Source organism: Talpa europaea (assembly GCF_964194135.1).
Source record: "Talpa europaea genome assembly, chromosome: 7".
NCBI classification, from domain to species: Eukaryota; Metazoa; Chordata; class Mammalia; order Eulipotyphla; family Talpidae; genus Talpa; species Talpa europaea.
The window spans coordinates 123,791,158-123,817,366 of NC_140074.1; the positions used below are offsets into that span (position 1 = coordinate 123,791,158).

The window sequence follows — 26,209 nt, forward strand, 5'->3', positions numbered from 1 at the left end:
GAGTACATGAAAGTAGTGGTTGGACATTTTTTGAGATATTTTATATGAAGAAACTCTAACAGAGGTGGAAGCACATGTATCCATCCCAAGGATGAAAAAAATCAGTAGGAACCTTGCCTAAGCTTCTGGAATGAGGCTTATGGCCTTGAAGACCAGTACTGTTTATTTATGTGTGGGGAGAGCTCAGAGTTGTATTCATGAAATAGCAAGTAGCAGTCAGTTTTGCCATCATGTAGGGTGAACATCTAAGCAGTATTTTAGCATCTAACAACACTGCCCAAAGAAGGCATTTGTGCCCATCTCTTCTGGAAATAATTTATTTTCAATCTCAGGGTTCATGGACAATAATGCAAAACTTTGAACATTCCTGACAAGTTGTCACATAAGGAGTCTGTCCTTTACCTCTCAGTTGTTTCTAGATGATCCATGATTTCAAGATACTTCTCTTTGTTAAGTATTCGTGAATTTACTTAAGTGTCATCCTGACTGCCTAACCACTCCTGTGTTTGAGTTGTGCAACAGTGAATTAAATGTGCTTTCATTTAATGGCCTATGGCTGCCCTGTGCTTCCTGTGTTGTTATTTCGGTTTCCTTTGGGTGAAAAGAATAAGTGTCATTGCCTCAGAAATGATTATTTTAGAACAAACATGTTTCCAAATGTAACAGAATGATGACTACCATAGGAACTGGAACTTTTTTTTTAGACTTTAATAACATTTTAAAAGTGAGTAGGTTGTTACTGTTCTAGGAGTTTTTGTTTTTCAAACTGGAGATTATTTCAGACCACATGTAATCTCACAGATCAGATTGTCCATTTAACCTAGGTTTTATTTGCAGAAAGCACAAATTGGTAAAATAAAGGTTTAATGGCGAGTTATTTACAGCATCATTTAAATACCTAACTTTGATTTAGGGCCGTGGGTCTCACAGTATGGTTCTAGAACCAGCAGCATTAATAGCAATTGGGGAATGTTAGGAATGCATATTTACAGGCCCCATTCCAGAACTGCAGAGTCAGAAACTTTGGGGGTGGAGCCCAGTGATTTTTTTTTTTTTTTTTTAAATAAGCCCTCCTGGTAATTCTGATGCATGATCCAGTTTGAGAACAACTGATTCCTAGCTTAGAAGTTTACAGCAAGTCAGCTCAGCTCAATTACTTTAAGGTTAAGAACAGAAATTGTTTTACAGAAATTGTCTTCAGAAAATCAAATATATGTCCACAAAACATAAAGATCTACTTTTGATCTATTTCCCAAGTTAAATGATCACAGGCTTCTTGGGTTCACTCACAGCCACAAATTTCCATGAAAAACTAAAAGAAGTAATAGTTCAGAATCACAGAGAAAAAACTGCCAACAGGATACTTGGCAGGCACCTAAAACTTTTTATGTGCATCAAGCTGAAGCTAGAAAATACTCTTACAGCATTAATTGTTAACATTAATCATCTTAGAGGATGCAGAAATAAGACTTTAGAATTCCATTTTTTGTTATTTAAATTTTATTTAGCACCAACAGTGTGGGACTGAAGTACTTTACAGAGCACTCATAAGGTAATCTCTGCCTTTGAGTCCTACATTCTTTCCATAATGTACATTTTTTTTAAACACAGTACAATGCATGACATCATAAAAAGATTATGTGAACACAGACAGACCTTTTATGGTGAAAATTTGTAAGATTTACTTTGTTTTATTTACATGATGGTGACTGATGACTAAATGTCTATGAAAATGGAGGATTTTATGTGAAAATGAAGTGAAAAGCTGTATGTCAAATCATATTTGTAATCCTTTAACTCTTGACTTCTGTAGTCCGACCTCTATAGTAGCTAGTGACCACTTGGACCATTTTAAATAGATCATCTTGAAATTACAGTATGTTCATTTTTATGTTTTATAATGATGTAAGGAAAAATAGTATATATTTGAAGTCACTTAATACTTTTGAAAATAACTTCTATTTGGTTTGTAATATGCATATGTATATATATTTATATGCAAATACATGTATTTCTGGAAACATATATCCCTAATTTTAGTTTGACGACCACATATGGAGGCAGTCTTAAATGTATGTGATCGGGGTTAACCACATTGTTAAAGAAAATTTAAAAATCCACTTCACGTGGTTCTCAGGAATGTTTGTATGTGAAAGGAAAACATTGGTCAGGAATATGATTGCACTCTTTGCAGCTGCTAATGTCCTAGAGATGTCTCTCCAATCTCCTGCATAAAAGAAACATTTTTAATCAGATGTGTATTTTCTGACAGTACACTAACGTACACACGTGGTAAATATATAGAGAGGAACATTTAGGAAATTTAAGAGTTTTTAGGCAAAACCTCCATTATAAATTATTCTTTAGCAGTGTCCCTGAAAAGGACTTTGTAAGAGAAAAGTTTCATATTTTCCCCCTCTGATCTATTAGTTGGGTTTCCCCATGATTCATACACAATTTGGCACGATTCTTTGGAGAGGTCAGTGATGGTTGCAGAAAGGTCCTTTAGTAGCCAATGGAAATATTTTAAGAAAAAGAACAATATTGATTTGCTGTTCCTGATTCTGATAACCACTTTGTGACAGATTATGAATTGTGCTCCAGAATCTTTTCCCCTTTTCACATAGTATCAGACTCTTGATTTTTAGTTGGGCGCACGCGACTCAGAATAAACACGATTTGCGGGCCTCCCTTGCAGGTGAGCGCGCCACGGCGGCCCCTCACCGACAGTGAGAGGTGAACGAGAGAAGCAGGCCATGCCCAGCAAATGCCATTTCTGGGAGGGCGCATGGCTTTCTTACTCTCAAAGGCCATCCTTGGGCCCCTGGAAGGCAGCGGGAACAACTTTCAGAAAACGTAAAGCGGTGGGACAAACGGTTTCGAGCCGTTGACCAAGCGAGAAGAACGGGCCGCTTCACCATGGAGGGCGGGAGGGAGGCAAAGCCAGGCCAGAGGCGAACACTGCAGGGGGCGCCGGGAGCGGGCAGCGCCCGGGAGAGCAGGTGCGGGCGCGCGGGACGAGACGCGGCGCCGGGAGGCGGGCAGCGCGCGCGGGCCGAGGCGCCGGGTGAGGTCACAGGCCCTTGTGAGGTGGGGCGGCCGGGCCGCGGCGCGGCAGGCGGCAGGCGGCGGGAGGCCGGCCGCGCGGGAGCCCGCGAGCGGCGGGTGCGGAGGGGCGGCCGCGCGCTGGCCCCGCGCTCCCCGGGGGCGGCTCGGTGGGCGGAGCGTCGAGCCCGAGCAGGCCCGGGGCGGGGCCTCGCGGCGCGGGAGTCTGGAAGGCGGAGCCCGAGAGCGCCGGGCGCGGGAGCGGCTGAGGCCCGCAGGTGGCACCTGCCCGCGGCCGAGGAGCCGACTGCCGGCGGTGAGGGAGGGGGGGCGGGGAGTCCCCGTCAGGCCGCCGAGTGGGGAGGCGAGACTGACTGAGGAGAAGGGAAGAGCCTCCAGGCGGAGGGCGAGAGGGCGACAGCGTGCGAGGGACGGAGTAGAGCAGTAACGGACTGGGGCCCAGGTTCCAGAAAGGGCAGTCAGGTGACAGACCAGGGGTGGCCAGGTTCCAGAAAGGGCAGTCAGGTGACAGTCCAGGGGCGGCCTGCGGGATCACAGGCCTGTTCCTGAGGTCCCTCAGAAGTGTCGATCATTCTAGAAGGTCTGGCGGTCATGTGGTCGGGAACGACCCTGGGCGCTGCGCAGACACTGAGGTCCCTCCTGGGACGCTTCATTCTCTAGTTATTGGCTCCAAGTCTCCTCTCTCCAAAGAAGTCACACGCTGCCTCAGGGCACAGCCCGTGGAGTCCCCCTGGGCGTAGGGGCCTGTGTGAGGAGGATGCTCACCCACATTCCTTATGCATGGACGATAATGGGGGCGACCCATGTGATGGTGGAGCGTTAATGGCAGGAGATGGAGTGAAGTTGTGGGTGCAGTTCCTGGTTGTGGACGTGCGGGCCACGGTGCTGGAAGCGCGAGGGAGGGTGGCTGTGAGGGAGGTGGTGTGAGAGGAAAGCCCGGCCGTTCTTTTGTTGTTGTTGTGTATTTATTTTTATTTTATTTTATATATTTTTTACATCATTTTTCATTTTTGCACAATGTATGCATTTTCATTTTGTTTATAGTCCCCATACAATTCCCACCCCCCTTATTTTGACCCTAATCCCTCCTCCCCGCCCCCCCCAGTGTGTCGCTGGTTTATAGTTGCTTGTTGATTTTGAATTTTACTTTATGACTCGATCAAGAAGATGTGGTACATATACACAATGGAATATTACTCAGCAATCAAAAAAGATAAACTCATGCAATTTGTAGCAACATGGATGGGGCTGGAAGGGATCATGCTCAGAGAAATAAGTCAGAAAGAAAAAGAAAAATACCAGGTGTTCTCATTCATAGCAGGAATTTAGAAAACCTAAATAAGGGACCAGGAAAAAGACTAATTATAATAAAGCCGGGCTGTTCTTTATGGGGTGTCACCCTATAGTGATTAGAAAGCAACAGCCAGTTGGTCTGTGAAGGTGGGGACAGGCAGGTCGCCACATAAGTGTGACTGTGAAAGCACAATGTGCTTTAAATGAAATTTAAAGCACTAAATGAAATCAAAACAAATATACTTTGGAAGTTTTTTTTGGATTCTTCCTTTTTCTGCCTCGGCTCTCCCTGCTGGTTTACTAAGAAGCAGTGGATTTGGGGGTTTGGGTTTGGGAGTCAGAGGCCTGGGTTTGATACCATTTTTTGTGCAGAATGTGTGAGCAAATAACAGCCTCTGTGTATCAGTTCCCTCAATCTAATTAAAGAATTAGACTAGATTTTTCAGGTCAATCTGCAATTGAACAATAAACAAGGAATCCTCCCATTTGAGGATATTTAAACAAAAAAAAGTCACCTGCTGTTGTTCTTACTTCTCACCTGCCTACTCAATTTCAGTTTCTTGGTCAATAATTAAAACCATTCCCTTACAGCCTCCCCCACCCCTCACCCCGTTTCCTAGTCACTTTTTCAGTTCCTTTTACTTTCTTGGCTAAATCATAGATTAAATCTAGATCTCTGCGTTCTGAGTGCCAGCATTTCTGTTTTGAAGGTGCTGGAGAAAAACAACCATGCTTATTGGTTTCACTCTAAGTTCATGATTGGTAAGCTCAGGAGGCCCCGAGATTCCCCTGGATTATTAGTTCTTCCACTCTCCTTGATCATTATTTTATTATAATGCCTCTCATCTCAAACGTCTCGCAACTCCTTTCCACACCCTTATTCTTTCTTCTTGGTTCAGTAAGAAAACTAGAACAATTAGAGATGGTTTCCACAGCGTCCCATAAACACATCTCACATACTTTAGGTGTAATTATGCCCAGTTACTCTGTCATATCTCCTATTAACATGTACGTTCTTCGCTGAGGCTAAACCCTCTTCTTGTTCCCTAAACCCCATCTGTTTTCTCCTACTTGAGAATATTGTCTCCCGCGTGAGAATCATTCTACCCTCCTGTATGATCACTTTTTTGCTCCCCTACCAGATCATTCCTATCAGTATATGAACATGCTTTAGCTACTACCCTATTTCGCTTTCCCTTTAGAGAACAATTCCTTCAAAGAGCCCTCTCTACTGTCTCCAGCTTTTCTCCCTTATTCTCTCTTGAATTTACTCTTACGACCTTATCTTCATGGTGTACCATCCAAATGGCTGCCTTAAGGTTGTTGGTCTTCTCCACATTGCAAAACCTAATGAGTCATTCAGTACTCATTTTACTTAACAGTAGATTTGTCACTAATTATTACTCATTCTTTTGAAGCATGTTTTTTTCCCCTTGGTTTTTAGGAAATCAGACCTACCTGATTTTTCTCCATAGAAACTACAGTGATTCTTTCAGAAAGGACTTTAGATCATGTCATCTCTCTGATGGAAACTGCATGGCTTCCATCTTCTCAGAGTACAAACTAAAGTGCTTATCTTCATCAAGAGACTCTCCATGATCTGCCTCCCTCCCTTGAAATCTCGCATCTCCTCTTCTTTCCCCATTTGCTTTCTCTGCTTCAGCCTCTTGGGCCTTCCCACCGTTCCTTGACTATTCAGGCTCCTTGCTTCAGAGCTTTTATGCTTGCTTTTCTCACTAACTGAAATACCCTTCCCTATATTCATTGATTCTCTGCTTTAATTCTTTCAGGTCTGTACTCAAAAGACTCCCACTCAGTAGGGAACCTTTATCTGTTTCCTGCATCTCTAACACCCCCCCATAATAATTCATATTATCCTTCCCTTCTTTGTTCTTCCCCCTTAGTGCTTATTATAGATAACATGTTTTCCTTATTTTATTGTCTCTCCTCCTGACTAAAATGTAAACTTCATTAGGGCAAGAATGTTTATTTTTCTGTTTTGCTCACTGTTTTCCTGGGAGCCTGGAAGAGAGCCTACCTAGCACATAACAAGAATGAAATATATTTGCATTTAATTTATGGGAAGAGGGATCAATGAATAGATGGAGAAGAGGGTGTATATATGTTCCAGTAATAAAAGAGTTGAAAAGCCTGTTGTCAGGGGAAGAAACTTTCTGTGCTCTTTTTTTTTTCCCTCTTAGCTTGGAGAGGGTTATGTGGTGCTTGATTCATCTAGCTAAGACCTGCCAACTTGTTAAGCAGATTAATAAGTTATCAAACAATTCTTCCTTTCAAAAATTACTTAAATCATGTTTACTCTGCTTAATTAAGTAGTTGGTGACTTAACTCTTGGTTAGTTCAGTGGGGGGATGAATTCCTTTCTTCTTTTTCTCCTTTTATTCATTATACATATAATGTAGTATTTTTTATATATATATATACACACACACACTCACACACACACATATATATATGGCCTAGTGCTTGGTACTTTGAGTAATATTTCAAAGAATTATATCTTGTCCTTTCTTTAGAAATTTAGACTATAATTGATATAACAGCTATATATGTGGTATATATTTAAATAAAAATATAAGACAAATGACTAGTGCCAGTTGAACAATGAAGACAAGAAGAATAGCAAAGGTGGTAAGTGCTATGCCCAGGAAGTTTAGAAGTGAAGATTGAACTGTTTAGAGAAGATCTAGAAGAGATTACCTGGAGTGAATTGCTTGGGAAACCTGTATAGCTTCCTAATATCTGCTGATATGGGTATTTTTAATCTGATTTCATTTTTTTTTCATTTTATTTTTTAACGTATTTTGAATTTCAGGGATCCTGGATATACCACATTCAACAGTAATAAACAGAAAATAGTATCTTTCAGAAATAAATAGAAAATTTAAGTATTATCTCTATCATATAGGAATATTAACACTTACAGTTAATACTTTATAATATGAAAACTTAACTAATGTAATAGTTTGTCAAATGTGACTCAGATATGAGTGAAAAAAATATGAAAATTTTGGCAATTTCTAAGTATTGGTTATCACATTTACACAAGGTGGAAATCTTTGGTTGAAAGAGGCTAAGATATCTTTTGTTTGCAATGGTATTGTTTTAAGAGGCAATGTGTGGTCTTGAAGACTGTGGGCTCTTGAATCAAGCTGCCTGAATTCAAATCCTGACTCCACTCTTTGTTGACTGTAATTTTGGGCAACTTGATCTAAGTCTTTATTCTTCTCATATTTAAAGTAAGGAAAACAATAATTTCTTAAAGAAGAGTTGTGAAGAAGAGAAGAAATAATTCTTGTCAAAGTGTTTATTATAATGTCTTACATAGTTAGCTGCCAACATTAGTGATTACTGCTGTGTTATCACTTCTGTTCCCTGGGCTTCACTGAATAAATATTACAGAAATCCTCTACATTTCATGCCATTTGAATTTGGATTTATCTACTTCTCCTAATACCACAAAAGGTAAAATTAAGGGATTGAATGATTGAATGGTCCTTTGTTATTTATGATCTATTAATTGCTTTTTCTAACTTTTGTACACAGATCTGGGTAGGGGAAATGTCTATTAGATATTATGCCATAAGTGTTACATTGAAGGTAAGACTTCAGTTAGGTAGGTAAATATAGTTGCTTAAATTTCCTAAACAGGTATATGATTCATGATTTTTTTCATTCTCTCTCTCTCTCTCTCTCTCTCTCTCTCTCTCTCTCTCTCTCTCTCTCTCTCTCTCTCTCTCTCTCGCTCTCTCTCTCTGCAGGAAATCCTTTTGTGCTATTTCTCATTTACACTTGTTGAAGACCTTAGAGGTTTCAAGGGAAGAATTTATCTCTAAACAGAAAGATGGAAACTAAAATACATTTACTCTGCCAGGTATTTTTTCAAAACTTTCTAAAGATTTATTCCTTTCCTTTATTAGTTTATATTACCTCACATCCATAATCAGTAAGCAAATTCCTAGAGTGATAAGGTCATAGGATCTTGTCTAATAACCGAAGTGACTTTTGAGTTCTTCTAGTGGTCATATATTAAAATCTTATCCCAGTAATCCATGCAGTATCAAGAGATATTTTTGTGGTGTATTATAAGTCTTTTTGGGGATAAAGACCAGGATAATTTTTCAGGAGACCAGATTTAATTTACAGGAGAGGCTGTAGGAAATGTAATCAATGATATAGGAGTCTAGTATAAAGGTAATGTATAAGATAGCAAGTTTTTTCAGTCTTCTTATCTGATTCAGGGGATGCTGCTATTCATTGGCCAGATCTGTATTGAATAAAAAAAAAATCTGAACTTGATAAGAAGGCACTTTTTTCTAAAGGATTGTCATAAGGGAGGAAAAGGAGTTAATGAAATAAAGAGGAGGGGGCACTGTTTCAATAGCAAAACCTGTGATCAAAAGATCTGCAGACATCTCAATAACTAGGCAAAAAAAGGATTTTATTTCATAGAGAGGAGTAAAGAAGGATAGATGAACTGGATATGGGAAAGTAGGATGAAAGAGTGGTGTGATTGGGTAAGTGTACTGGAGAATGTTTTTTTTTGTTTTTTTTGTTTCAATAATTTTACTTTTAGTATTTAGATCAAAATCCATTACTTAGGTTTGCAAAGCTCTTTATATTCTGTCACAATCTCCCTCTCCAGTCATAACAGGTTCACTTCTTCATTCTTTATACCTTAGCCATGTGGACTTTCTTTCTATCAAGTTCTACCTACCCCAAGATACTTACATAAGCCATTTTCTCTGAAAAATTCAGGTTTTCCTTTACTAATTAAATACTTTATGTTTCACTCTGAGGTCACAGTATTCTCTGGAGAGGCTGTGTGCTGGCTCAGGCTGAGGGTGAGCCAAAGTTCAAATGCCTGGAGGAAGGAGAGAATCTTTACCAAAGTTTGGTTAAAAAGCATTTTTGTCTGATTAATCAGCAGGATGACACTGTTCAGCTAATCATTTATGAAACAAAGCAAAGCAATTTTGAGGGTGTTTGTATGTTTGACTTTGTCATAGGCAAACAAAGAGGTGTCATCCATTTTAAGTCTTAACTAAATCATATGGGAACCAGGATTCTTTGCGTTAATCCATTTTCCAGAAGCAAAAGAGTGAGGAGATTCCCTTAATCTTCACTGTTTTCCCTCTAGCAAGGCTCACAAAGAAAAAAAGGGGCAAAACTCAAATAAATAGGATCATAAATGAAAGAGGAGAAATTACAACAGACACAGCAGAAATCCAGAGGATAATTAGAGATTACTATGAACATTTATATGCAAACAAGTTGAAAAATCTAGATGAGATGGACAAATTCTTAGAACTATACAATCATCCAAAACTGAATAAAGAAGAAATAGAAAACTTAAACAAACCAATTACAGGCAGTGAAATCAAAACAGTAATTAAAACCCTCTCCCAAACAAAAGCCCAGGACCAGATGGTTCAAAGATAAACTAGTGCCTGTCCTACAAAAACTCTTTCAAAAAATTGAGAAAGTAATACTACCAAATACATTTTACAAAGCCATTATTATACTAATACTGAAACCAAAGACAAAAAAACAAAAAAACAAAAAAAACACCACAGGCCAATCTCCCTAATAAACACAGATGCAAAAATCCTCAATAAAATCTTAGCAAACTGAATCCAACAATGCATCAGAAGTATTATACACCATGACCAAGTGGGATTTATTCTAGGGATACAAGATGGCTCAACATCTGAAAATCAATTACTATAATTCAGCATATCAACAAAAAGAAAAATAAAAACCATATGATCTTATCAATAGATACTGAGAAAGCATTTGATAAAATCCAATATCCATTTATGATGAAGGCCCTTGAAATACTCAGGATAAAAGATGTATACCTGAACATAACAAAAGCCATATACAACAAACCTACAGCTAACATCATTCTTAGTGATGAAAAACAAAGCCTTTCTTTCAACTTCTAGAACAATACAAGGATATCCACACTCACTACAGCTTTTCAATACAATACTGGAAATCCTAGCTAGAGCAATTAGGCAAGAGAAAGACATACAAGCAGTCCAAATAGGGAAAGAAGTAAAACTATCATTATTTGCAGATGATATGATAACATATAAAGAGAACCCTAAAAAAATCCATGGAAAACTAATTAAAACAATAAACCAGTTTAGTAAAATAGCATTTTAGTGAAAGATTTGACTCAGATGTCTTATTTAATTTATATGCAAAGAGAATATGACTGACCATGGCTCTTGATTGCTCCCTAGGGAGAAGAAAATATTGAGTTATCCTGTGATGGTTCTAGTTCTTCTGCAACCAATTTACCATCAAAGAATATTGACAGCAAAAAATACATCACCTTTTCTAAAATGATAGAAAAGAGATTTTCACCTCAATTTAGGTGTTGGAAGCCAGAACACAAAAAAATGCAAGTTAAACTCTGATTGTACTTAATGGGATATACTTTTGCAAGCTTAAGAGAACCCAAAATGAAGCCCTTCAGAGGGAAAAGAGACTGGAAATGGAGTTAATAATTGGTTATACCTATATGAAGTTTTGTAAAAAACCTAGTAGTGGGGAGTTCAGACATAATCCAGGTTGGTGAGCATATCCATGTAACAGGAAGGTGATACACCCCAAGTCTGTGAGGATAGGAGTTCTGTACTCAGGACCCTCCCAGACTTCACCCTACCTGTCTCTTCATCTAGCTGTTCATTTGTATCCTTTATCATATCCTTTAATAAACTGGTAAACATGTAACTGTTTTTCCAAATTCTATGAGTCCCTTTAGCAAATTTAGCAAACCCAAGGAAGGGGTTGTAGAAATTTCTGATTGCCAGAAGCATAGGTGACAGCCTGGACTTGCAAAAGGCATCTGAAGTGAGTTTTGGCACAGTCTCATGAGATAAAGTCCTTAACCTGCGGGATCTAACACTGTCTCCGAGTAGATGATGTGAGAACTGAGTTTAATGGAGGGGCATCTGGCTGGTGTTGCAAAGAATTGTTTGGTAGGGAATCCCCTTCCCTTCCAATTTGGTGTCAGAAGCATTGCGAGTGTGGCAGTAGTTGAGAGTAAAGGAGAAATACAGGGAGAGAACTGGGTTTTTAGTATTTCTGTGTTATCACTTGTTATGTTTCCTCTTCCATTTCCATTTTATTCATGAGTCCTCTTTTTTTCTTAGTCCAGCTAATCTTTGTTACCTTTGTTTACCTTTTGAAAACACCAGCTCTTAGTTTCATCAATCTTTTCTATTGTCTTTTTTTAGTGTTTAATTTATTTCTGCTCTGATCTTTTTTTTTTTTTTTAATTTTTAATTTTTTTTTTTTAATAGAGGCATGCTTTATTTATTTGTTTGCTGGTTTGTTTGCTTGTTTTGTTTATACATGCACTGGGTACAGTCAGAAGTGCGGGAGGGAGGGTGAGAGAATTCACCAGAGCCAGAGCGGGGAGCAGAGCAGGCAGAAGGACCGAAGTACACTGCTGAGGGGAGCAGCGGGCGGCAGGAGAGGTCTGCGCCACCGGGGAGGCCCTTCTGCTCTGATCTTTTTTCCTTCCTTCTGCTAACTCTGAGCTTAGTTTATTCCCCCCTAGCTCTTTGATGTATAAAGTTAGATTGTTTGCTTGAGAGCTTTCTTTTTTCTTTCCATAGTCATTTATCACTAAACTTCACTCTTAGAATTGCTTTTGTTGCATCCAATTAGCTTTGGTATATTGTATTTTCATTTTAATTTGTCTCAAGATACTTTTAAATTCCCTTTTGATTTTTCCTTTGCCCCATTGTCATTTAATCTCCACATATCTGTGATTTTCCTGGTTTTGTCCTTGTAATTGATTTGTAGTTTCATACTATGTGGTCTGGAAAGATGCTTCATATGATTGTAATCTACTTAAGTTTTTAAAGACTTGTTTTGTGCCTAACAAATGATCTATCCTGGAGAATTCTTGTACGCTTGAGAAGAATGTGTATTCTTCTGTTGTATAGAAAGTTCTGTATATATCTATTCAGTTCATCTGGTCTAATGTCTTATTTAAGTCTAATGTTTCCATTTGATTTTCTAGCTGGATGATATATCCATTATTAATAGTGGATGTTGAAGTTTCCCCTGCTATTATTATATTGTTGTCTTTACCTTCAGCACCATTAATATTTGCTTTATATATCTTTGGTGCTGCTCCTGTATTATGAGTGTATAAATAATTATAATTGCTAAATTCTTTTGATTATTTCAGTCCTGTATCATTATATGATGATTGTCTATCTCTTATCACAGTCTTTGGCATAAAAACATGCATTAAAATTTATTTTGTCAGCTATAATTGTAGCTACTTGTGACATCTTTGGCTTTCATTTGCATGGAGGAACCTTTTCCATTCCTTCAACTTTCAGTCTGTGTGTTTCCTTAAAACTTAAGAGTGTCTCTTGGAGGCAGCTTATACTTGAGTCTTTTTTTTTTGCATTGTTTTTGTTTTTTATTGAGTAACAGTTTACAACACTGCATAGATTTCAGGTGTATAGTTTCTCATTTCAGCAATTGTATTTTATATTACACCCACCACCAAATATCTAGCCACCATCCACTACCAAGCTATTCCATCTTCCCCTTTTACCTTCTAGTACCCACCACTTTGTTGTCAGAGTCTTAAGTATTTGTTTTTGTTTCATTTGTTCAATTTTTCCCCTTATATTCCACAAGTGAAGGAAATCATGCAGTATTTGTCTTTCTCGTTGTGATTTATTTCACCTAGCATAATTCCCTCAAATCCCTTCATGTTGTTGCAAATGGAAAGATTACATTGATTTGTTTTTTACAGCTCTTTTTTTTTTTTTTAACAAAGCTGAAGGGATAGGGATTACATTGAATCTGTGTGGAATTCCCTCCACATCTTCTTAATCCATTCATCATTTGTTGGGCATTGTTTCCATACTGTGGCTATTGTGAACAGTGTATGTTACACATCACACTCCTCACCAAAGCACCTTTTGTCTACCATAGTCCATTGTGTGCCTTCCCCAATTTCTTCTCCCCATCTCTTCCCCCTCTGGTAGCCTCAATTCTATAGAGAAGCAGAAATTTTAAAAATCAATAAGAAAATAGGATAATTATTGAAAAACACCTTGTGGAAACACATACTAGAATATCTATGCATGAAATAATTGATACTGGAATTTGCTTCAAAATAATAAGGAATGGAAGTGGCAGTCGAGTGAAGAATGAAATAGGATTGTACATTTTAAAGGTGGGTGATGGATACATGAGAGATATCAGCACATTATTCTGTATACCTTTATATATGTTTGTAAATTTCCATAAATAAAATATGAAAAGAAAAAGGAAGAAAACAATTCAGGAATTATTCCAATTTTCTATGCAATTTAGGTATGAAACATCAATACTCCTATGTGAAGATGAAAAGTCCTCTGCTATTTCAGGAGGGAAAATAGTCAGGAGAAGGAAAAATTTACAAGTGCAACTACATACTAAAAGACCCGAGGTAAATAAAGATATGGAAATATTTCTTTTGCTTTCAAGTGTTTTCCTTAGCCATCAAACATTCATTATGATTTAGTCCAAGTGTTAGAGTGCTAATCTTTTTTTTTCATGTTTTAATCATTTCTATTTCCTTTTTATTTATTTATTTATTTATTTATTTTTATTTTTTAATTTAAATTTTATTTTTATATTCCTCATACAATTACAATACCCTTATTTTGACCCCAAGCTCTCCTTTCCCCGCCCCTCACCCCCCATAGAGTGTCTCTGGTTCATAGTTGTTTGTTGATTTTGATATTTTCTTTCTTATAGTTATTCTTTTTCCTGGTTCCTTATTTAAGTTTTCTAGATTCCTGCTATGAGTGAGACCATCCGGTAGTTTTCTTTTTCTTTCTGGCTTATTTCGCTAAGCATGAGCCCTTCCAGCTCCATCCATGTTGCTGCAAATTGCATGTGTTTATCTTTTTTGAATGCTGAGTAATATTCAATGGTGTGTATGTACCACATCTTCTTGATCCAGTCATCTATTTTTGGGCATTTGGGTTGTTTCCATAGCTTAGCTATTGTAAATAGTGCTGCTATGAACATAGGAGTACAGGTGCTCTTTGGAATTGATATTTCTGTGTCTTTTGGGTAAATACCTAGGAGTGGAATTGCTGGATCATATGGAAACTCTATGTTTAGTAGGTCCAGAAATCTCCACACAGCTCTCCATAGTGGTTGGACCAGTTTGCACTCCCACCAGCAGTGCAGGAGAGTTCCTTTTTCTCCACAACCTCGCCAACATTTGTTGTTGCTAGTTTTTTTAATATGTGTCATTCTCACTGGCATAAGATGGTATCTCATTGTAGTTTTGATTTGCATTTTCCTGATTACAAGTGATGTTGAACATTTTTTCATATGCCTGTTGGCCATTTGCATTTCATCTTCAGAGAAGTTTCTTTTTAGCTCTTCTGCCCATTTTTTGACTGGATTATTTTCTTTGTTTTTGTTGAGTCTCATCAGCTCTTTGTAGATTTTTGTGATCAGTCCTTTATTATTAGTGTGGTGTGCAAAAATGTTCTCCCAGTCGGTGGGGTTTCTCTTTGTTTTTGTTATTCTCTCTTTTGCTGTGCAGAAGCTCTTTAATTTGATGTAGTCCCAGCTGTTGATCTTTGCCTTCACTATCACTGCTTCGGGTGATATGTCTGTAAAGATGTCCTTGATGTGCATATCATGTAGTGTTTCACCTATATTTCTTTCTATGTATTTTATGGTTTCAGGTCTTATGTCTAGTTCTTTAATCCATTTTGAGTTGGTTTTTGTGCATGGTGTGAGGTAGTAGTCAAGCTTCATTCTTTCGCATGTAGCGACCCAGTTTTCCCAGCACCATTTGCTGAACCAACTTTCTTTGCTCCATTGCATATTCTTTGCTCCTTTGTCAAAGATTAGTTGACCATAAATCTGTGGGTTTATTTCTGGATTTTCTATTCAATTCCATTGGTCTATGTGTCTGTTCTTGTTCCAATACCATGCAGTTTTGATGATTATGGCTTTGTAGTATAGTTTGAAGTCTGGGAGTGTGATGCCTCCATTCCCTTCTTTTTTTTTCAGGAGAGCTTTGGCTATTTGGGGTTTTTGGTGATTCCATATGAATTTCATCAATAATTGTTCTATTTCTTTGAAGAATGACATTGAAATTTTGATTGGAATAGCATTGAATCTGTATATTGCTTTTGGTAGGATGGCCATTTTAATAATGTTTATTCTTCCAATCCCTGAGCAGGGGATGTCTTTCCATTTCTTTGTGTCTTTTTCTATTTCTTTTAACAGTGTTTTATAGTTTTCTTTGTATAGGTCCTTTACCTCTTTTGTTAGATTTATTCCCAAGTATTTGATTTTTTTTGTTTTGATAATAAAAGGGATGTTTTTTTTTTATTTCTTCTTCTTCAGATTTATTGTTTGTGTATAGGAAGGCTACTGACTTTTGCGTGTTGATTTTGTATCCTGCCACATTACTGAACTGATTGATGAGTTGAATTAGTTTTTCTGTGGAGTTTTTGGGGTTCTCTATGTATATTATCATATCATCTGCAAATAGTGATAGTTTGACTTCTTCTTTTCCTATTTGGATTCCTTGTATGTCTTTCTCTTGTCTTATTGCTCTGGCTAGGACTTCCAGTATTATATTGAAAAGCAGTGGTGAGAGTGGACATCCTTGTCTTGTTCCAGATCTTAATGGAATTGCTTTCAGCTTTTCACCATTGAGAATGATACTGGCTGTTGGCTTGTCATATATGGCCTTTATGATGTTGAGGTATGTTCCTTGTATCCCAAAAATTTCAAGGACTTTTATCATGAATGGGTGTTGCACTTTGTTGAAAGCTTTCTCGGCATCTATTGATATTATCATATGATTTTTATATTTCTTTTTGTTGATGTGTTGGATAACGTTGATTGATTTTCGGATGTTGAACCATCCTTGTGTTCCTGGAATGAATCCTACTTGGTCATGGTGAATTATGTTATGGATACATTGTTGGATTCTGATAGCTAAAATTTTATTGAGGATTTTTGCATCAGTGCTCATTAGGGAGATTGGCCTGTAGTTTTCTTTTTTTGTGTTGTCCTTGTTCGGTTTTGGTATTAGTGTAATGTTGGCTTCATAGAATGTGTTAGGTATTATCCCTTCCTTCTCAATTTTTTGGAAGAGTTTGTGAAGGATAGGCACTAATTTGTTTCTGAACGTTTGGTAGAATTCATTTGTAAATCCATCAGGTCCTGGGCTTTTGTTTTTGGGGAGGTTTTTTATTACCATTTCAATTTTGCTGCCTGTAATTGGTCTGTTTAGGTGTTCTATTTCTTCTTTATCTAGCTTTGGGTGATTGTAGAGTTGTAGGAATTTGTCCATCTCCTCTAGATTGTTGAAATTGTTTCCATATAACTGTTCATAGTAGTTTCTGATTATTCTTTTGATTTCTGCTGTGTCTGTTGTGATTTCTCCTCTTTCATTTATGATCCTGTTTATTTGTGCATTTTCCCTTTTTTCCTTTGTGAGCCTGGTTAGGGGTTTTTCTATTTTATTTATTTTTTTGAAGAACCAGCTCTTGGTTTCATTGATCTTTTGGAATGTTCTTTTAGTTTCAATTTCATTTATTTCTGCTTTGGTTTTTATTATTTCTTTTCTTCTACTGGTTTTGGGTTTTTTTGTTGTTCTTTTTCTAGATCTTTGAATTTCGAGATTAGGTTGTTTCTTCGAGTTCTTTCTTGTTTCTTGATGTGAAATATGAAATATATAGCCTCTATTGCTATATATTTTCCTCTTATTACTGCTTTTGCTGCATCCCATACAATACTTTCTTCTTGAAGTATTGTCCCCTTGATCATAATGTAGTGACCATTGGGGTCTCTTTTTACCTTTTTGAGTTTGAAATCTGTTTTATCTGATATAAGTATGGCTGTTCCTGCTTTCTTTTTTGGTCCATTTGCTTGTAGGATTGTTTTCCATCCTTTAACTTTGAGTCTATTTTTATCTTTTGTAGCTAAATGTGTTTCCTGGAGACAGCAAAAGGTTGGGTTTTGTTTCTTAATCCAGCCTGCGACTGACTCTGTCTTTTTATTGAAGAGTTTAGTCCATTTACATTTAGAATTAATATTGATATGTTAGCATCTGTATTTGCCATTGTGTTTGTCTTTCTTTTGATTTTATTTATTTATTCTTTTAATAACTTTTTTTTTTTTTGGCCTTCTTTTGTTGTTATTCGTCCCTCTGAGGTTCTGGCTTTAGGACTCCTTGTAGTATTTTTTGGAGTGGGGGTTTAGTGGTAATGAAATTCCAGAGTTTCTGTTTGTCTGGGAAGGTCCTTATTCTTTCTGCACAGAGAAGGGAAAGCTTTGCAGGTAGAGTATTCTTGGTTGGCATCTGTTGTCTTGAAGTTTGTTGACTATATCCCTCCACCCTCTCCTTGCCCATAGTGTTTCTTCAGAGAAGTCTGATGTCAGTCTGATTGGTTTTCCTTTGAATGTTATCTGTTTCTTCCCTCTTGCCAGCTTCATTATTTTTTTCCTTGTCTTGGATTCTTGGGAGCTTTACTATTACGTGTCTTGCTGTATTTTTCCTTTGGTCATGGAAGTTTGGTGTTCTTCTTGCTTCTTATATGTCAATTTTCAGCTCCTTCTTCACGTTTGGGAAGTTCTCTTCAATTATCTCCTTGAATATTTTCTCTGTTCCTACATCTCTCTCCTCTCCTTGTGGGATTCCTATAACTCTTATATTTCCTTTCCTCATGGAGTCAGATAGTTCCCGAAGTCTTTCTTCGGTCTTTTTCCTTCGTACTTCTCCTTCCTTTTCTGTTTTAGTTCTTTTTATTTCTGTGTCTTCAAGAGTACTTATTCGTTCTTCCATTTCATCTATTCTGCTTTCATTGCTTTTCCCAGAGTTCTTTAGCACCTCCATTAATTCTTTGATCTCCTGCGTTTCTTTTACTTCCCTCTTTAGGGACTCAATTTCATTCTTCTCTGAGCATTGTTTTCCTTAATGACTTCCATCAGTTTTTTCATCACGGCAATTTTAAATTCTTTTTCTGGAAGGCTCAGAAGTTCTTCCAAGTCACCGTAGTTGCAAGCTCTTGGGTAGGTTTTTTTTTTTTTTTTTGTGGTGTGTCTTTTTTCTGAGGCATTGCTACTTTGCTTGTAGTTTTTCTTTTCCCTGCTGACTGTCTTCTAATTTGCCTTATGCGTTGGGACACTGTGCCACTGGTACTGGCTGGCATCTTTTTGGTGTGTTCTTTCAGGAGTTTCAGAAACTGGCAGTCCAAATGAATGAAAAACTGTTAAAAATCCGGATGGTCTCACTCATAGCAGGAATCTAGAAAACTTAAATAACGGACCAGAAAAAAGAATATAAGAAAGAAAATATCAAAATCAACAAATAACTATGAACAAGAGACTCTCTATGAGGAGTGGGGGGTGGGAAGAGGAGAGCTTAGGGTCAAAATAAGGGGGTTGTAATTGTATGGGGAATATAAAAATAAAATTTAAATTAAAAATAAATTAAAAAAAACTGTTATGCCAGAAGTCTAGTGAGGCAATGGTACTTTGAGTATGTTAATGGTCACTGTCACAGAATCTCTCCTCCTTCTGTGTTTAGTTACAAATGTGCATCTTGAAGTCCCACAGACTTCCCTGGAGGTGGGGCAGCTGGATTGCTAAAGTGCTAATATTAAATGTTTTTTTTTTTTATTCTACACTTTCCCTTACTCCTCCTCCTCCTGCCCCACTGGGTTTAGAGTGTCCTCCTCCAGTCAAGTTCACTTCTGCCATGCACTCCAGAGGTGTTACAAATTTGGGACTATGTTAACTGAGTGTTTTGTTTCTACTTTCCTTGTTCATATATTTAGTGTAGATTTGAATTCTAAACTGAAGTTTGGGCAAAACTATGGCTGTAACTAATCAAGAGGAGTTCTCTCTCTACCCATCCCAAACTGGAGTTGAGAGAAAGACATATTTTACTCTGCATACTCCTTCTATGAGAGGATACATTTTTTTTTCCTGGCCCATTCTTGCTGAGAACATTGCCTTTTGAAGACATTGCCTCTATGATCTCAGTACCAATTCCTGTCAAGCTTGTATAGCTTGAGAGTCTTCTGTCTATACCTTGCATGGTTTTTAAAAGTTGAGGCCCTAGGTTCTGTGTAAAATTGAAGATGCCTATAATTTTAATATTCATTTCCTAAGGTGGGATTTGAAAAAATTCTACCTAGCTGCTTACCTTTTTTGGGTCATGTTTTGGATCATGTGAAATATTAAGTGGATATTTTTTCCAGTCATAAAAGCAAAATTATCTACATTATTTCAATAACTGTTTTGGTTCTCAATGATATTTTGCTCACACAATCAGAGCTTCTATATGTAACCTCTAATCTGGTGGTCTTGTGTTCACTCTATCATAGATTTGCTCTGGTTTATAAAATCCATTACTTTAAATTGACCCCATTTAATTAGGAAATGATTAGTTACATACTTAAGAAAAGTGTGGTTTTATAAAAGAATACTTTATATTTATTTAAAATTTTAGTATAAATTAATTGAAATTTAATTACAAAAAGCAATTTTATGTCAGAAGTATAGTGAGGGCCCTAGGTAAAATTATCTTTTAATTAAACCAAGAATGCTGGTTTACCATTGTGATATCAGACACCAATATTCTTGCTTTTGCCTCTAGATTGCCCCTTCTATGAAGCCATCAACGCAGAAGATGGCTATGAAAGAACACTCTTCATGCAAGTTGCTGAATCAGTACAGTGTTCACAAGACTTTATCACCCCATTGTACATCTTCCTCTCTTACTCGGTATATAAATCATTGTATTTTATTACTTGCTTAAATGTTGGGTTCAGATTTGAGGGTTTTCTTTCCAGAATCAACTATTCCTTTCATGTAAAGTATGCCAAATGTTTTTTTCAAACTAAGAGACTATGTTCTTAGGGAGGATGGTGTATAACTTTGCAAATTATGTGTGGGTTTGAAACTTAGAATTGAGTCCTCATTGACCTACATGCTACACGTGTACAATTCACTTTATATCTTTGGGCCTCAGTTTCCACATCTGTACAAGAATTATGTATTAATTGGAGGACTCTTAAGATTTTTTCCAATATTTAACATTCTGATTTCAGTTATTTACAAGTTATGGGATCAGATGAATTACCATTTTGAGATGTTTTTACTACCAATTTATTAAATCTGGGATTCTTTGGCTGTTTAAAGACATTCTGATTTGCCTCATTATGATAAATTTTTGTAAAATTTGCTGTGACCTGAATTAAGAGTAGGAAAATTGGATCACAGCTAAAGGATAGTAGATCATGGGTACTACTTACCCACTAGAGTATATTCTGCTCCATAGAGAAATGTCTAAATGAAACAAGGTGGTAATACTCATGTAAAGAATATGTAATTCACTATCACTATCACTTTGACAGTTGTTTTGGAAAAGTTCTTATAGAATAATATGCTGGAGAATCTCAGCCTATTCTTAGGTTTGCTAATATTTAAATGGGCTCTTTGTATGTTTGCCTCTGTATGTGTGTATTTGGTTTATTTGAAGCTTTCTCTTTTTTTTGCATATTTAAATTTTTTGAAATATAATTTATTTATTTATATTTTACATCATTGTTCATTTTTGTACAGTGTTTGCTTTCTCCTCTCAGGTGTAGAATCCCCACCACCAATTTGCCCATGCACCATCGCCAGAGTCCCTTGATGCTCCCTTATGTGTCTGTTTCTTTGACAGGAGAAATGAAGTGCTTTATAACCTGTCCCAGACATTGTATGAAGAAGTACCTATAGGACATTTTTCCTCAGAAGAATTAAGTGGTAATTAATTGGTTCTGGAATTTCTTTCAAAAATTTCCTTATTGTGTGATTCTTAGGAATTGTTTTAGTAGCTAGTGTCTCTTTCTTTACTCCTAATGGTTTATGCTAACCACTGATATTACATGACATAACAAATGCTGCTGGCCGTGAGCAAGCTTAAATAGATAATTTAATTCATAAATATCTTTTTTTATTGGTAATATGGGCAAAAATATAATATGCTTATTCTGGTTCATTTTTTTATTTTTGTAAAAAAGTCTGCATGTTATGTATAGTGAATAAATTAGTAAGTACTAGAATCACTGATACTCTAGAATTTAGTCCTTCGTATCTTAATATTAAGGTTTATATTTCCCTTCACTTCATGACTTGTGCTTTCTTCTATCTTGGGCCACTCTGATGTTTATGGAGTTACTTGGCACAATTTCTTCTCTACCCACAGTTTTATTGAGATATAATTGGTGTACAGCACTTATGTGTAAGTTTACTTGTATGTGTAAGTTTATAGTATATAGCATCATGGCTTAACACATATATTGTGAAATGATTCCCATGGTAAGTTTAGTTAACACCTATTATCTTACAGAGATACAAAAAAGAAAATAAAATAAAAGTTTTTTTCATGTGGTAAGAACTCTTAGAATCTACTACTTTTTTTTTTAAATTAATTAATTTATTTATACAAGCACTGGGTACAGTCGGAAGCGCGGGAGGGTGAGAGAATCCACCACAGCCAGAGTGGGGAGCAGAACAGGCAGACTGACTAAGTACACTGGTGAGGGGAGCAGCGGGCACAGCAGGAGAGGTCTGCTGTGCCATGTGGGACCCTCGCCTGGTGGCCGGGGATTGAACCGGCTCTGCAGAGGCTGCAGGCAGCTCAACTGCTGCGCCACTGGGGAGTCCCGAGAATCTACTACTTTTTAAAGCAAATTTCAGTTATCCCATTAGCAGTGTTAACTATGTCCATTACATTGTGCATTATATTCCCAGTAATTATTTATCTTAGAGCTGAAAATTTGTTCTTTTTGAACACCTTCATTCAGTTCATCTACTCCCCACACATTGCCTCTGGTAACCACAGATTTGGCTCCTTATTCTATGAGTTTGTTTTTTTAAATGATTCTACATATAAATGAGATCATTTGTAATTCTCTTACTTCACTTAGCACCAGTTGGCGTTCCCTTTACATTTTGATCAGATCCCTCTCCTGTTTCCTTTTGTGGCTGTTCAAACTTTCATTCCTATCTTCAAATCCTTAATCCCATCATCTAGTTTTTCAGCTCTTGAAAAGAGATGACTTTGCTTTATCACAGAGAATTAATAAAGAACAGATTCTTCCTGAACTCCTTGCCTTTTCTACCTATAAATTTACCTATAAACAATGTCCAATCATTCCCTATTGTCTCATTAAAAAAGATTATGGGACTACTCCCTTCACTTTTCATTGTCTTTGATTCAGTATTCTTCCACTTCCTCAGGCATTATGTTGTGTCAATTTTATACTCTTTGTTTTTCAGATAAATTTATTGAGAGCTGATCACTAATTGCTGTTTACTTTTCACTTCATTGAAATCAGATTTCTATCTCAAAAACTCTGCTACAATTCCTGTTATTAAAGTCACTTTTATCCATTTTTTAGTCTTTCTTTTGTATTTAGCACTGTCATCTGTTGCCTTTTTTCTGTAAACAGAGTGTCACATTTTTAAGAAACTGTTTGGAATTAGACACCAGGACTAGAAAAATGAAAAATTCTGCTCCCTGGAGCTGACAGTTTAGTGAGGGATATTATGGCAAGCCATCACAATACCAAGAGTGTTAGCTGATATACATACTAAATGATACAGGAGTGCAGAAGAAGGATTTAAAATTCCCAGGAAAGATGAAGAAGCCTTTGACTATTTGAGCTTTGCAGGACTTTTCTGGTACTTTCTGAGAATTCTTTAGGAGACTCATATACTTAGAGGTGTCACTGGTTCCAAATGTACTAAGTCACAAGATTGATTTTAAAGCAGCAAACTGGAACAAAAATTTTTCTCCTCTTTAATTTTTAATGACTATTCTTTTTCTAACAGTAGGTGGGGGGAATAGGAATTATTCTGTTGAATTAATTGTTCTGTTATGTGTGTTTAGCACTTCAGAAAGCCTGTAAAATTTTTAGTAAAATTCGAAGAGGTAAAATTTATGTAAATGATCTGCCAATGATCCTTCACATCTTGAAGATTTCTCTCAGTGATTCAGAAATGCAAAAGGCACTAACAACTACTGATGTTGATGGTAAGTTTTATATTTTCACTGTAAGTTTAGGGTCTACAAAACATGGATATAAATTATATGTTGACCAGATTAATTGCAAATGCTAGGAAAACTGAATTTATTATAAGAACGTTTTTAGCCTATTTATAGTAATGATATTTAAAAATTGGTCTTCAGTTATGGAGTGTTTGATCACTGGATTGGATGATGACATAGTCTCGACTATGACGACATTTGTTATTTTCAGACTTTTAATTCTTGCTAACTGCATGAGTATAAAATGAATGGAGTTGGGAGAATTTTCTGAAACAAGGCAAAAAGTTTGAGTATACAAGAAGAGATTAATTTGATATATTTGATTGCATTAAAATTAAGAACTATTATTTATCAAAAGATGCTTTAAAGTAAAAAGACAAGTTACAAACTTGGAGATATTTTGCAATTCACCCAACTGACAAAGGATTACTTTTTAGAATGTTTGAAGAACTCATATCAATCAGTAACAAGCAATAAAAAAGAAAAATGAACAAGACACATAGACAAATGTGTCACATAAAAGGCTATATATATATATATATATATATATATACAGATAGCTAATAATCATATAAAATATGATTCTGTGCTTTGGCACACTTTTAAAGTCTGGATTTTCAGCTCTAGTTGCTATCAGAGATGATCTGTGCATTAACATGAAAAAGCCACTCCATAAGTTTCAACTCTTATTCAAGCTAAACCGAAAATTTTTACTGAAATTTTCATTTGTAAAATTTAAATATTTTTCTATTAAGAAATAACCATCATTCTTTATATGAAAAATGAATTGGTTTTTGGGATAGGGATGGTTTATATGTTATGAGATACTTTGTGCATTTGTCTTGATGCAATATGTGTGTGTGTGAGATAGAGAGAGAGGGGAGAGAGATCTGGAGGGAGAGAGAGAGAGAATTCTGTGAGACAGAACTTTCATTTGAATCTCAACTGGATCCATAATCTCCCCCAGAATCAATAGTATAGAGGGCTTTTCTGGAAGAAATAGTTCTCTCCTTTAAGGTAAAATCATGTGTATGTAAGATTAGCATGTTACATCTATCTTTTGTACCTAGTTACAAATATAAAAATTACAGCCTGAGCAAAGAGCACTGCAGTGTCTCCATTCCTAGTCTATATCAACCTTTATTATTGCTTTATTGTTTGCTACACAATTACAATACATAAATATTTTTCTGGTAAGTATTCTTTTTACATTCAATATTTAATACTGATTTCTCTTGTGTGTAGACTATGGCATTCTTATATAAGTTAATTCTATTCACATTATAAAATTGCATTTTAATCTTATTAGTGGGTTTGCTGATAAATTTGCTGATGGAGGTTTTTTTCCCCATCTTCTGTTTCTTCTTTTAGTTAATGGAATACTGCCTTTTACAGATTTCCTGAAGGCAGTGAATGATGTTTCTTATTTGGTCTCTCAGGATCCAGGTAAAAGTTCTTCAAAATTGTAGAATGATTTTGATCATAACTGATTTATATGAATCTTTTATACTATCTTTTCTTTATTATATTTTTAGGCCATTAATGACTATCCCAAATTTTGGATTAAGTTGTCTTGCTATTTGTAGGTTATACCACTGGTATGAAATTGTTTTAGTTAAGTTTTAACTAAGAGGTGAGTATAGTAGAATGATTAAGGGTAAGCATTCAAGACTAAGACTAGTAGATTAAAATTCTGGCTTTTCCATTTTCTATCTGTGGGATCAAAAGAGGGATTTCATAAACCATGGTTTCCTTATGTATAGTGTAAGGGTGATGATAGTTTTTATTTTATATACCTATGATAAATTGCTTTTAGCACAGTGTCGAACATAAATAGCAATTATTGATAGTAAATACTAACTATTTTTGGTACTATAATATCAGTATTAATGATAGCAGCAACTGTATTTTATACTAGAAATGTGGCCAGAATTGGGAAAATTCCTACTTGCAGGTAAATTTTTAGAAAAACCTGTGCCTATGTAAAGTATTTTTCTCTTGGTAGCTTATTGACACAAATTAGCCCCTCCAAGAAAAGCTATTGATTCTCATGCTACAATAATTTCTTTGTTTTTTTCCAATAATTTCTTTTTTAATTGCTGTGTTTTTTTTTTTCAGCATTTCAGAATGCCTTGAAGATTTTTCATAGGGTAAAGGGTGGTCGAGTTGCTGTTGATGAAGTGGCTACTGTTTTGGATAGCATGGCTATCCCTGTAATTCCTGAAATTTTACAGGAAGTGTTAGCTCATGCTAGTATTGACCGTGAGTTATTTGAAATGATATATTTGTCTTTATCTTTCTTGGATAACAGTTTTCTGATTCATTCTTCTCCTTTTCCCTGTTGATTCTTGCCTTTTGCCATCAACACTCTATACTGATGTCTATCATAAGAGATAGTCGAGGAAAAATAAAGGAAACATTTTTAAGAATGTTGTATTTTGTTATATTTGGTAAGAATCTAAGAGAAAAATGAATTTTTTCTTTAAAAACTTTATCTCTCTTTTTCAGTAGTCATGTCTTGTCTTTATGGAGAAGTAGTTTCTATAGTGTCAAGGGCACTGGTCCTACAAGTTTTGAGAACTGAATTTCTTGAATTTTCAACTTAGTCTTGCAACTTTGATTAGAAAATATATTTGTAACATTTAGGGAAATCTACATTTTGCAGCAAATAATTGAATAGTTTTTATTCCAGGGTGGAATAAAAAAAAT

The 26,209-nt window shown here is 36.3% G+C and overlaps 1 protein-coding gene across 1 annotated transcript in view; it reads left to right on the plus strand.

Moving 5' to 3' along the window:
* Nucleotides 1-3,846: 3,846 nt before the first annotated feature.
* EFCAB13 (EF-hand calcium binding domain 13) overlaps nt 3,847-26,209 on the plus strand; it is a gene marked incomplete at both ends in the record, with an annotated part of 54,123 nt that continues 31,760 nt past the window's right edge. The window contains 5 exons of the mRNA XM_084238027.1: nt 3,847-3,975; nt 20,057-20,184; nt 21,128-21,210; nt 23,342-23,485; nt 25,619-25,762. Of these exons, the coding sequence (XP_084094153.1) occupies nt 3,847-3,975; nt 20,057-20,184; nt 21,128-21,210; nt 23,342-23,485; nt 25,619-25,762 (628 nt within the window). The remainder of the gene's footprint in view (nt 3,976-20,056; nt 20,185-21,127; nt 21,211-23,341; nt 23,486-25,618; nt 25,763-26,209) is intronic.